General features: G+C 32.6%; 1 protein-coding gene and 1 pseudogene across 2 annotated transcripts in view; both read right to left on the bottom strand.

Moving 5' to 3' along the window:
- Nucleotides 1-13,023, bottom strand: part of Ascc3 (activating signal cointegrator 1 complex subunit 3) — a 364,887-nt gene that overhangs the window by 180,493 nt on the left and 171,371 nt on the right. For both annotated transcript variants that reach the window (XM_071613180.1, XM_071613179.1), the window contains exon 14: nt 3,845-3,979. In XM_071613180.1, coding sequence (XP_071469281.1) covers nt 3,845-3,979 — 135 coding nt within the window. The remainder of the gene's footprint in view (nt 1-3,844; nt 3,980-13,023) is intronic.
- LOC114086855 (arf-GAP domain and FG repeat-containing protein 1 pseudogene) lies at nt 9,249-10,478 on the bottom strand (annotated as a pseudogene).

The raw sequence follows: 13,023 nt of genomic DNA, 5'->3' as shown, positions 1-13,023 counted from the left end.
TGAGTTCCATCTCTATCTTGCAAGCTACTTTTGGGGCCCTGTTAGAGTCTGTAAACAAGTCAAGATGGCGCCTAGCATTTTGCCAGGGGGACTGGTTTGTGAAGTAATGCCAGCGAGCCATTAAGTGTGGAGATTCCTTATTGGTTGACTGCTGTATCTAGTTTATGTTAATTAAGATAAGCTGTGTGGAATGTATATATACCCCTCCTGTCCTACAATAAACAGCTCCCACTTCTGCTGTATCAATCTACGCAAGTTCCTCGTCACCCCCCGGTTATTTTGCTGCAGCCGGACTGCGGCAGGGCCCTTCACTTTTCACTTTTCTCTCTCTGTCTTCTTAGTTCAGTGGATGATTTAGAAATACAGGTGAATTTTCTTATGAGGGTGACTTTCGTATTAGTGAAGGGAATGATTAGGGGAATCTTGAGAGAGACAGAAGGGAAAATGGAAGGTTTCTTAGTGGAGTTTTATTATTTAAACAAACAAGGTTATATCATATTAAATAAAACTATAAAGAAGTGCTTTTAAGGTCTTTCTTGTTAACAGAGGAATTGAGATGGTATGTTAAACACTCTGAGGTAGAGTAAGTATGGAACAGCAGGGATTAAACTGTATTTCCATTAACAGGAGTCATGAGGCTAAATTTCTATGTACTATACTTGCAGATGTACCTTGTAATTTCATTTTAATGTTCTGAGTGCTTAATTTCCCACTTTCCAAAATGTAGGAAGAAATATCTCTTATCACTGTAATAATAGCTTCCTTGGAATTGTTAGAAAGTTAATAGGACTACCAATAAAAAAAATTAAATTCTGGGACTCTGAGAAAGCATTCAGAAAATTCTCTCTCTCTGTCTCTCTCTCTCTTCCACACACACACACACACACACACACTTTTGCAATATGGAGGAATGAACTGAGGGTTTTGCACATGCTAGGCAATGCTCTCTCGCTGAGCTAAATCTAAAGCCCTTTTTGGACAGGGTTTTCCCAAGTTGCCCAGGCTGACCTTGGAACCTGGGATCATCCTGTCTCAGCCTTCCAAGTAGCTAGAATTACAAGTATGCACCACTACACTTGGCAAGATTATTTTATCTTTTGTTATAATACGCACTGTGAAAAAGTTCACTTTTTAAAATATCTTTAGGAGAAGTAAGGGATAGAGTTAGGTTGAAGAAATTTTCTTCTATTTCATTAAAAAAGAAAAGAAAACACAACTCAATACCCTAAAGACTTTAGGAAGTCCCATATGGGATCCAATCTTTTTGCTTTTGAATAAATAGAACACAGTATAGTGAAAAGGGTGGACTTCGGAGTCATATTGGTTCAAATCATGATTTAGATAGAAGTGTCTGGGAAAATTATTTACTCTCCCTTTTAGTTTATCTATAAAATGGGTATAAAAATCTTTAAAGGACAGAATAATAGTGCAGATCGTATGAGAAAGTTAAAATGAAAGCACCTATTATAATGTCTGCCTTAGAATAATAAAAGCAAGAAAAAAAAGTAATTTGGGGATTCCTGCTATCAGAAAAACACTACGTGAAGGGATGGGAATATAATGGTAAGCAAGACAATGCTTCTTGAAAACACATATACAACAGATGTGTTAGGAATTCATTCTTATTTTTTTTTTTTTAAAAATCCAGTAACAGTTGAATCAGGATAAAAAACAAATATAATACAATTATGCAAAAGATAATAACCTGGGCTGGGGTTGTGGCTCAGTGGCAGAGTCCTTGCCTCACCACTGAGGTTCGATACTCAGTGAAAAGCTATTTAATAACCCAGTGAGGCACTGGGTTCAATCCTCAGCATCACATAAAAATAAATAAGTAAAATAAGAGTATCGTGTCCATCTACAACGAAAAGAATATTTTTTAAAAAAGTTTTTTAAAAAAGATATAATAGTAAGTAGGTAGTTTCAAGTCTACCCCAACTGTATTAAATCTTTCCATTTCTTGTATTATTTCTTTATCAGCATAGTGATCTGTGAGTTTGTGATTGGTGACACTGCCTTAAATAAACACAACATAAAAATGTTTCTGTATAAATTGTAACTATATGTCACAGAATAAATTCCATGCATATTTGAATACAGATATGCCATAATCAAGGAAAAATAGAACCAATCTCCACCATCAGTTGTTGTGAGGACTGAATTAATTATATTAAGCAATAGAAACATTCAATAAGAGTTAAATATTATTACAACAATTAGAAAAAGAACATAAATTATACAGAATACCAATAGCTCTCAGAAATAAGAGGTATGCAGTAACCAGAAATCCACAAGGTGGCTCTCAAAGGTTGGCTTTTTAAACACAATAGGGCTGCTTTCTATTTCTAAAGAAATAAAATAGAATTTGCAAATACCAAGTTGACTTTTCAAAAACTAATAAATTCACGATTAACAATCAGAAGAATGCAAAGCTATATAATAAATTTATTTATTAAAATATTTTATAAAGTGAAAAAAATAAAGAAAATAAATTTCACAGTTATAAATTGAGAGAATCTGATGTTCACAATAACTGGCATTGGCTTCAGAATTTAAAATGTCAAAATGAAATTGTAAAACAAAACTTATAATGGGGCCAGGAAAGATCATGGAATGAGATGGAAATCATTAACATTGGTACATGTATGACTGCAGTTATGGTGTGATGCTACATTGTATACAACCAGAGAAATGAAAAGTTGTGCTGCAAATGTATACAATGACTGAAAATGCATTCTGTTGTCATATATACCTAATTAAAATAAATAAATAAAAAATAAAACAGTACAATCATGAAAATTATGTTTTATTAAGATAATAAATGTGAAGTATAAAGACAATGTCTGGCAACTGTAAATGATCAGTTAAATCTTTTGTTATGAATATAAAAATGTTGAAATTACTATTATTTATGTCAAAGGATTTTTAAATTTAAAATTTATTTTTATAGTTTTAAATTAGAATCAGAATTCCTTTTCTGCAAAGGGACAGAGAGTAACTTACAGTCTCTGTCACAACTACTCAATTCTTCCCTCTGTGGGTCTAAGAAAGCAGTCATAGATAATAAAAGAATAAATCTGACTGTTTTCTAATAAAACATTAATTACAAAAATAGATGGTCACCCAAAGCCCTTTGTCATAGTTTGTCCAAACTTGATGTAAATTATTAAATTGATATAATTAAATAAAATCTTCTATATATCTTAAAAGAGTACCAATACACAAATTACCTAAAATAGTTCTTAAATGTAATGTGCATGAAATCACTTGGGAAACAAGTTGAAATGTAAATTCTTATTTGGTAAGCCTGAGATTCTGAGGATCTGATTTTCTAACTAGAATGCAGGTGATCCCATGGCTTTTTAGTTATTTGAGCATGCAATAATTAGTAAGGTAATGTTTTCAAGCTTTTTGGCTTCAGGGTTCCTTTACATTTTTTAAAGACCTTTTGTTTATTTAGGTTATATCTGTCAATACTAACCTCAGAAATTAAAACTGAGAAATTAATTTAAAATATTAATTATTTAAAAGAACAAAAACCCAGTAGATAACATATTTTTTGAAATTTAACTGCATTTCACATTTTAATTACAATTTAAAAATCAGGAATAAGTATTTTTACTTATTTTATTTACATTAAAGTCATATTAAAAGAAGTAATAAGTGAATACATCAAGTAGTGGGACCTTTCAAAAGATCATTTAGTCAAGAAAGAAGTCAATAAATCTATAAAATTAATGTCTTAGAATTTGTAGATGATGGATATTTCATATATAAAATACCAGGTATTTGTGGCACATTATTTGCTTTAGTTCCTTATTGCTTGCTGTAATTTGTATCCTACCTGTTTTTCTGCATGTCCATATTCAGGTCCTTGGGTAGGTAAAAAGCAGGATATCTGGCCACAATTTTTTGCTCTTTCTATAAGAGACATAGCTGTTCTTACAGTGGCATTTCGAGCATGTACAAATACCATCACCTACAATAAAGGAAAACAGATTATTTAATATTCCAGTTCATTAAATTATATCTCAATACAAAATCATCTTATATAATCAATGATAAATCTTTCAAAACAAATTCCAATGTATGAATTCTCCCACAGTGCCATGTTTTTGAACAAAGTATATACAGAATAAAGGCAGGTTAAACAAAAATCCTTAACATGGTTTTATTATTGGCCTATAAATTGGTTTATATCTAATGGATGTTTGCTATAAAATGTGTTTAATTTTGTGCATTTATCTTCCAAAGTCATCATTCATAATGCTTTTATTCATACTATAAATTTGAAAAAATGTGACCAAATGAAAAAGCAAAATTATTTTTATCATAGTAATGAAGTAATTGTGGGGAAGGTGGATATCATAAAAGAAACACAGGGGAGAGGAGGTACATAGCCACAGGCAGCCAATACAGACTGCTAAATGGTTTCCTTAGTTTATTCTCTTCAGGTGAATTCACACTTTGCCTAGGTGTCCCTGCTAGGGAAACTGCAGGCAGCCTGCAAGGTCAGCTTGAAAGAGTTGCCACCTGAGCTGTAACTAGCAAAGCTGAAGAGGTCGGGTTGCCTGAGTTCCTGGGAGACCACATCTTGCCACAGTGTGCACCAGATGCCAGACATGGGGTCCTAGGATTTAATGTTTGCCATGTTGCATTTCAGCATTCTTTGGTCTGATTACTCCTTATTATTTTCCTATTCCGCCCTCTTTGAAGGAGAATGTTTACCCTGCACCACTGTATTTTAGAAGTATGTAACCTTTTTCTATTTTTATTTTTATTAAGGACTCAAGGTTTGAGTTGGCCCTGAGACTCTGAGGACTTTGGAACTTGACTTTGAGCAATGCTAGAATGGTTAAAATTTGGGGGACTCTTGGAGATGGACTGAATGCATTTTGCATGATGAGATAGACATAAGCCCTTGGGGGCCATGTGTGGAATACTATGATTTAGATCTTATATGTCCCCCAATGCCCATGAATTAAATAAAGGCTGAGAGTCCAGGTTGGCAATATTAGGAGGTGGTGGAAACTTTAAGAGGTGAGGATAAATGGGGATTTTAGGTCACTGGGGGCATTATTTCAAATGTGTCAAAGCTGGTCTTTTAACCCTCTCTCTTTCCAGTCACCATGAAGTCAGCAGCTTATTCTACCATGTCTCCAACTTAATGTTCTGCCTCACCACAGACCAAAAGTAATGGGACTTTCTGAACATGAAAAGAAATTTATGAAATCATGAGCCAAAATTAACCTTTACTGTTTTTAAGTTGATTATCTTAAGTATTTTATTACAGCAATGGAAAGCTAATACAATCTATAAATTATCAAAGAAAATGTTCTCACATATATGATGCTAAAACTCACAATGGAGTAAAATCTCTTAACAATCATTCACAAAACTCGAATGTTTAAATAACTAATATTCTTTTAGCATCCATTCAACACAAAGGTAAGCAGATAATCTGGAAAAAAATCAGAATTTCTTCAAAGAAAAAAATCTCCAAAGCATTTAGAAAAAAGGGAGAGAAAAGCATTTAAGTCAACTGGAAAAATTTAACAGAAGTTAAGATATAAAAGCTTGAGAATTCACACTTTATCAGAGCTCTCAGTTGCTGATAGTATTTTCAAAACAAACATAATACATACACATATGTGTATGTGTATAAGTACACATACATATACGTAAATGTGTGTATATATGTGCATGTATGTATGTGTGTGTTTTGTTTTTGCAGCACTAGAGATTGAACCCAGGGCCATGCAGGTGCTCAGTGAGTGTTCTGTCACTAAGCTACATCCCAAGCACAAATGTTTTTTTTTTTTTTTTTCTTTTTATGATGCTACAGACTGTACCCAGGGCTCTGAACATAAAAGGCATATGCTCTACCACTGAACTACATCCCTGATCCATATGAACATTTTAAAAGAGTACACTAATAGAACTTATTTCAGAAAGTGTTGCTTTTACTTGAAAATGTCTTCTGTTTTCTTACTTTTGACTAAAGAAAACTCTGATTTTGGTGGGTTCTCTAGCTTGCACAGAGAAAATATCTTTACCTCACAGAATGTTAAGAGACTACATTTAGGCTTAAATTATTATATTCTCATAATTACTGACATAATCTATTTAAGACTAAGTAAAAAGGAAAAATCTGTTAACCATAATGCCCAGATGAAGCTTCACCAGTTCCAAATCTGTCACAATCTACCATTTTATCTCTTGTAAAAGGTAGGAACATTTCAACTGCAAGTTTGACAAGGTAGATTTTTTTCTTCCACATAAAAATAAAATTTATTATTTATAAAACCTCAGTAACCCTCAACTTTATATCTTAAGCAAACTTAAATTAAAATAAAGTTACTTCTTATTTTGTTTACCTATTTATTCATTCAAATGTTTCTAAGCATATAGTCACTTTCAAACCGTAAGAAAGCTAAAAAAAACGAGATAAAGTGCCCCCCTTCACTGAGGTGAGAATCTAGTATGGTTTAAAGAAACACGAAATATTTTTACTTGATAAATATTTACTGACCATGTATGTGTAAAATACTGCTAAAAGGAGAAATATGAAAATGTCTAGACAAGACATGGGACCTTCCATGAAAATCTGTATAAGAAAGAAAATAAAACTACACGATTTAGACAGTGGAACCAAAGGAAGGATGGAATGAGGATAATGTAGAAATTCTAAACATTAAGCTGGTGGGTCTCCTCTATTCATCCATCCTAAGATATTTACGTAGTACCCACTTGTACTGAGTAACAATTATACAATATTCCAAGACTCCAACCTGTATACTTTTTTGCGAGGAAATAAAAAAACTAGGATATACAGCCTGGCCTGGCTGTAGTAGCAGGGTACATAACAGAGGCTAAAGTAGTTTTTGGAATATTTAACTTTGGTATCTTTGGTGTTAACTTGAAGAAGTATTTTTCTCTTCCTTTTTTACACTGAGACCCAAGAACTCCTTCATCAGATTCACTGCTGGTGCTCATTTAAACAGATTTGTAAGCTCTCTTCTAAGACCATCTGAGTAAGAAGAGGAGTGGGATCAAGAAACTGAATTATTAACAACTACAGAGATCACTGAATTATTATGTGAAATTATTTAATAAGTACACTACATATTTATCCTCCCCAAAGTCAAAGAAGTTTAAAAGAAAAATAAAACCACCACTATAAAGATGTTTTTAAAGGTATTTTATATAACAAGTACAGCCTCAAAATCATTTACCAGATAAGCTAGGGTAATATAACATGACAAGATTTTTATTCTCCATAATGCAAATGCTACATTATGTAAATTCTTTTGAAATAAAGATACAGTGAACATAAGGGAAAGTAAAATATGACCCTAAATCATCATTAATTATTTCAGTCTGACTTGTCAACTTATCACTTTGCAAATTATTTTCTTCTGTAGCCAAGAGAAATATTAGTTACAACTTAAAGTACCAATTTCTATTTATTAAAGAATCCATCATGTCTTGTTCATTAAAGTAACCTATTTTTCTTTTTAAGATTTTTCTGTCTAGAGGCTTCAAAAGAAGTCATTACAAGGTTTTGGGTCTTTATAAACATACTTGATTTTATGGTTTGTTAATTTGGTTAATTAATTTAAACAGACTCATGAAAATTACAACTAACAGAACAGCATTGTTTCATTTGGCAGAAATAATTCCAAATCAATCTTGGAAATTCTTTTGGTAACTGAGAAGCAGTTAAATGAGCATGTGTCATTAAAATAAAATTAAAATACTGAGGTTCAAGTCCATAAGAAGCTGAATTTAAATTGACAGAATTCTTTGTATTTTTAATTTCAGGTTTGTTAGGTTATGCATTTAAAAACTATTTTACATATTTATTTTTAGTTAAAAGGACATTTCATTTTTAAACTATATGATGGAACCAGTGTTAAACTAGCAGAAACAGTATTTGAATATGAATTCTAGTCCTGTTATATAACTTGTCAAAGTGTTCTTCACATGAGACATTGATTAAAATTTTAAAAGATCACATAACAATCATTCAAAACTCTGGAATAGGAAAATAACTAAAATTGCTTCAGAATATATTCAAAGGAAAGAGCACCATATTATCTGAAAAAGACCAAAAATTATACTTTGGAATATTGCTGAATAGCAGTGTAACTCAGAAGGAAATACTTAATCCCTTCAATCCTTACCTCCCCAAGAACACACATGAAGAGTTATAATATATCACAGGATTACTATAAGGATCAAAGGACATTATGTAAGTAAAACACTATATTAATGAAAGGAAAGGCTCTCAAATTTCAAAAAGCTTCAGACTCACCTGTCAGGCTTGTTAAAAACACAGATTACCTTACCACCTTTTCTGATAAATTGTGTCCGGGCAAGCTAAGAAACTGAATTTCCAACAAATATCAAGGAGATCCTACCACTCTTGTTTAGGAACTGTGAGAACCTCTGTCATAACTAAGAAGCAGTTGTACCATAGTTAGGATAATAAAAACAAATTAATTTAGTCTAAAAGACTAAATATAGAATAGTATATGTTACAAATTGACACCTACATAAATACTTCTTCCTCACTTATGTGCATATGTGTGTGTATCTAACACTACACTAAATAATATAAAACACCTAATTTATTTTCTAATATTTAATTTTTTCACCTGAAAATTGTGGCAAAGCATGATTAGCTTTGTTTATTATGAAGACAAGTATCCCTCTACATTTAAAAAAATTTAGGCATGCATAAATAGAAGAGCTCTTTAGAAAGGAAAAATTCAAGAATGAATAAAACCTTCCAATTCTGACTTTGTAAATTTCCATTAGCAATGGTTAATTCATTCCAAGATATAGGACAGCACCTCCAAACTGGCTGAACTATTTCCCCAGTAACATTTCTCACACAACAATATGTTAAAGTTACAAATACTGATATGCACAAATAACTAATTACTAAGAAAAATATGTACAGTACTGCAGCATAATGATGTGGTATCTGCAGTAACTTAATATTAGCCAATTTTTAACATATATGATATTGCTACCTTTTTCTGCCATTTCAGAAGTTAAAATTTGTTACTGGAGTCATCTGTTTTGCACATATTACCTGGTGTTTAACACACATTGCAGGATTTTAAAAGACTTATCTTGTGTTTAAAGCTGAGATCAGTGAAATATGACTACAGGGCCAGAGGCAGAGAGATGTAATGTGACCACATAAAAGTTCATTTCAGTAAAGTGTCTATATAAAGCTAAAAGAAAGGATTAGTTGATGAGTTTTCTATTAGAAATTGTCTTTTTGGGGCACCAGTCATAAAAGGATTACCAGAAACTCTAGCAGCTGCAACTTGACGAAAAGCGTCTACTACTGGCTTTGTTTGTCCAAAAGCCACAAAACCAGCACCACTGGGCTGCTGAGAAAAAGCTGTGTGTTGAGAGAAAGCTGCTTGGGCTGGGAAGGCGGGCTGTTGAAAACTGCCATGAAAGTGGCGAATCCTGCAGGCATGTTCATGGAGGCAGTGCCAAAGGGTGCCATTGTTGCTCCTCTAGCATTGGTCTGAAATGGATTTGTAGGAGATGCCACAGAAGGGCTACCAATAACAACAAATGAATTTGTGGAAGGCATAGGTCCAAGTGGAGCAGGCACACTTGAAGAAGCAGGTTGTGTCTGTGCAGAAGCATCCACTGGTGCTGTTCCAAAAACTGATGCTAGCATTAGTTGTGGAGTACGTGCATTACTGGAGGTGGCAGCAGAACTAAAAATGTGTCTGATTCTGCCAGGGCTGCATACTTGTCTGAAGACACACTTAAATGACTGAGAACTGAAACCACAGAACCAATAGGAGTTTACCTGTGGTCCCAAAACCACTCCTTTCATCACCACCTTGCCCAGTATTAAAACTATCTAAATTAGCAAGTGCTGCATATTTTGTCTGCTTTCTGTAAACCAGCTTCATTTGCTGAAACTTTATTAATAGCTGATGCTGTCTAAAGACTCTAGGAAGCATTGAAAGTTCCAAAATCAGCTCTGAGAATTTGGGGAGGTTATCAAAATGAGAAAAATTAGCATTTATTGATCCAGAATTTCCACCTGTAGTTTGAGGTTGAAAAGAAGAGTGACTTGCTGTGGGAAACCTCCAAAATTACTCAAACCACTAGACTGTGCAAATGTACCAAAGTTTGCAAAATCTCTATTTGCAGAATTCTGAGCTAAGTTTAATAAACTTTATGTTTTACTAAATGTACTAGAAATCCAAGCATTATAGAAATATTTGGCTATCTCCTCGCTAATTTCTTCTTGGTTGTTTAAAATCTCCATGAATTATGTTTCTAGGCCTTCGGCCATGTTTTCTACTTAGTCCTACTGCCAATTCTATCTGTATAAATTCTACAAAACTTCATGGCCCAGTTCTAATGATCCTTATCTAACTTCCCCAGTGAAAATGAATCACTCTCACTGCACTTTGTTCATACATACGCATTGTGTAAGCACAAGATGTATATAGGTCTTTCCATTATTATGACTAAGAATAAAATACACCATTTATTGAGTGCTTACTATATGCTAGGCCTCATACTAGGAACAACATAAATCTTACTACTAACAATATAATGAGGTAGTTAATTTTATTGGAATTTTACAGGTGAGAAAACTCAAGATCAGAGTTTTAATCATTTTCCGTTCATTCAAGAGCAGGGCAGGGAATTAGCCTCAGATTTAATATTCCAAAGCCTAATTTCTTTTTATCCAGTTACATTCCTTCCATGGGTACTGTATACTAATTTTGAAATCTCCTTATCATTCTCCACTACTTTTCATCCAACCAGTCGGCACTCAAAAAATAATGATGAAATTCCAATGTTAAAGTTGACCAGCTTTCACAAGAATCATTTTTTTAAGCACAGATTTGAATTTAAAAGACTATAACTCATAAAAGGATATAGCTTGAGTTAATACTTTTCACTGACACCTTTATTAAAATATGGTATATGAAAGGCAATTTCAATTATTCAACTAGATAATTTTCCTGGATAGTTTTATTTAAATTAGCAAATCTTTCAGTGATATATAACAGTTTCTGGTTACCTTTTAAAAAAATTGTTGAGAAAAATGTGTATTTTAATGCTACAGGAAGATTTAAAGTTAGTGACTTAAAAAATAAACAACTTTTAAAATAAATCATTCTCAAAGAACCCCAAATTCTGGACACTGAAGTCAAAGATAGTTTCTGAAATAAAGCTATCTACGTTAAATATTAATCAATTTTATTTTTTAAAAAGTGCTAATAGTATGAATGAAGAAAGCATTCTAAGGAGTCCACAAAAAGATTAGCACTAAGAAAAAAAAATTGATAACGATGCAGCATACAAAAATCAACATACAAGAATCAGTGGCATTGTTTTACAATAATAATAAACTTGATGAGGAAGAAATCATAAAAACAATCCCATTTACTATTGCTATGAAAAACCAAACCAAAAATTGAATTAACAAAAACCTAGGAATAATTTAAGCAAGGAAGCTAAAGACCCTTATAATGAAAATTAGAAAACATTGATGAAGGAGACTGAAGGAAGACAAACAACAACAACAAAAATAGAAAGAAGAAAAGAAGGAAAGAAGAAAAAGGAAAGACCTTGTATTTTCATGGATTGGACAAATTAATATTGTTAAAATGTCCATATTAACCAAAGTGATTGGCAGATTCAATGCAATCTCCATCAAAATGCTAATACCATCCTTCATAGACCTTTAAATGGTATAAAAGAAGACACACAGGCCAATGAAACAGAAAAGAGAACCCAGAAATAAACCTATGCATCTGAGGCTAACTGATCCTTGACAAATAAGACAAAAACACTGGAGAAAAGGCAGTCTCTTCAATACACGGTGCTGGGAAAACTGGATATTCATATACAGAAGAATGAAACTAGATTCCCTCTTACAACATATGCAAAAATCAAATTAAAAACGGACAGAAGATCTAAACATAAGACATGAAACTACAACTACTAGAAGAAAGGGAAATATTGGTACAGACACTGGACAGGTCCACAAAAACACAGTAAATAAAAGCAAAACTGGATATGTCGGATTACATCACACTAAAAACATTCAGCAAAGGAAACAATAGAGCACAAAAGCTTCAGAATTGGAGAAAGTAATGCCAACTATTCATGTGACAAAAGATTAATAATCAGAACATTTAAGGAACTAAAAAGAAACTTAAACAAAAATCACATGATATAATTTAAAAAGGTAAATAATATGAATAAACACTTCTCAGAAGTACAAATAGCCAATGGATACATGAAAAACTGTTCATTATCATTAGTCATCAAGGGAATATAAATGAAAACTACACTGAGATATCATCTCAGTCCAGTGAGAGTGGCTATTCTCAAAAATAGAATTAATTAAAAATACTGGTGGGGATGAGGAGAAAAAGGAATCTTTATATACTGTTGGTAGGAATGGAAATTAGTACAGCCATTAGGGAGAACAGTATGTGTCTTAAAAAACTAAAACTAGATCTACCATGTGATCTAGCTATTTCATTTCTGAATATATGTATCCAAAGGAAATGAAATCGGCATATTAAAGAGATAGCTGCAAGAACAGGATTATAGTCGTATTATTCACAATAAGGTAAGATATGATATCAACCTAGGTGCCTATCAGTAAATAAATGAAAGATTAAAATGTGAAATATATACAAAATTCACTATTATTCATTCTGTACAAAGAATGGAATCTTTGTCTTTTGTAGCATAATGGATGGAACTGGAAGACATTATGTTAAGTGAAATGAGCCAGACTCAGAACAAGTACTGCATATGTCTCACGTATGTGAAAGCTAGAAGAGTTGATCTGAATAGAACAGTGAATAGTAGAGGTTGAAAGGGTAGTGTTATGGTGGAAGGATGAATAAAAGGAAATTGCACATGATCAGTGCATGTCCTATGAATATATGGAAATATCACACTGTAATATGTATAATATATGTTAGAAAAAAGTTAAAAAAA

The sequence above is a fragment of the Marmota flaviventris genome, chromosome 6 (assembly GCF_047511675.1).
Source record: "Marmota flaviventris isolate mMarFla1 chromosome 6, mMarFla1.hap1, whole genome shotgun sequence".
Classification (NCBI taxonomy): domain Eukaryota; kingdom Metazoa; phylum Chordata; class Mammalia; order Rodentia; family Sciuridae; genus Marmota; species Marmota flaviventris.
The sequence above is the reverse complement of the archived record's forward strand: the minus strand, read 5'-3'. Positions and strand labels throughout refer to the sequence as shown.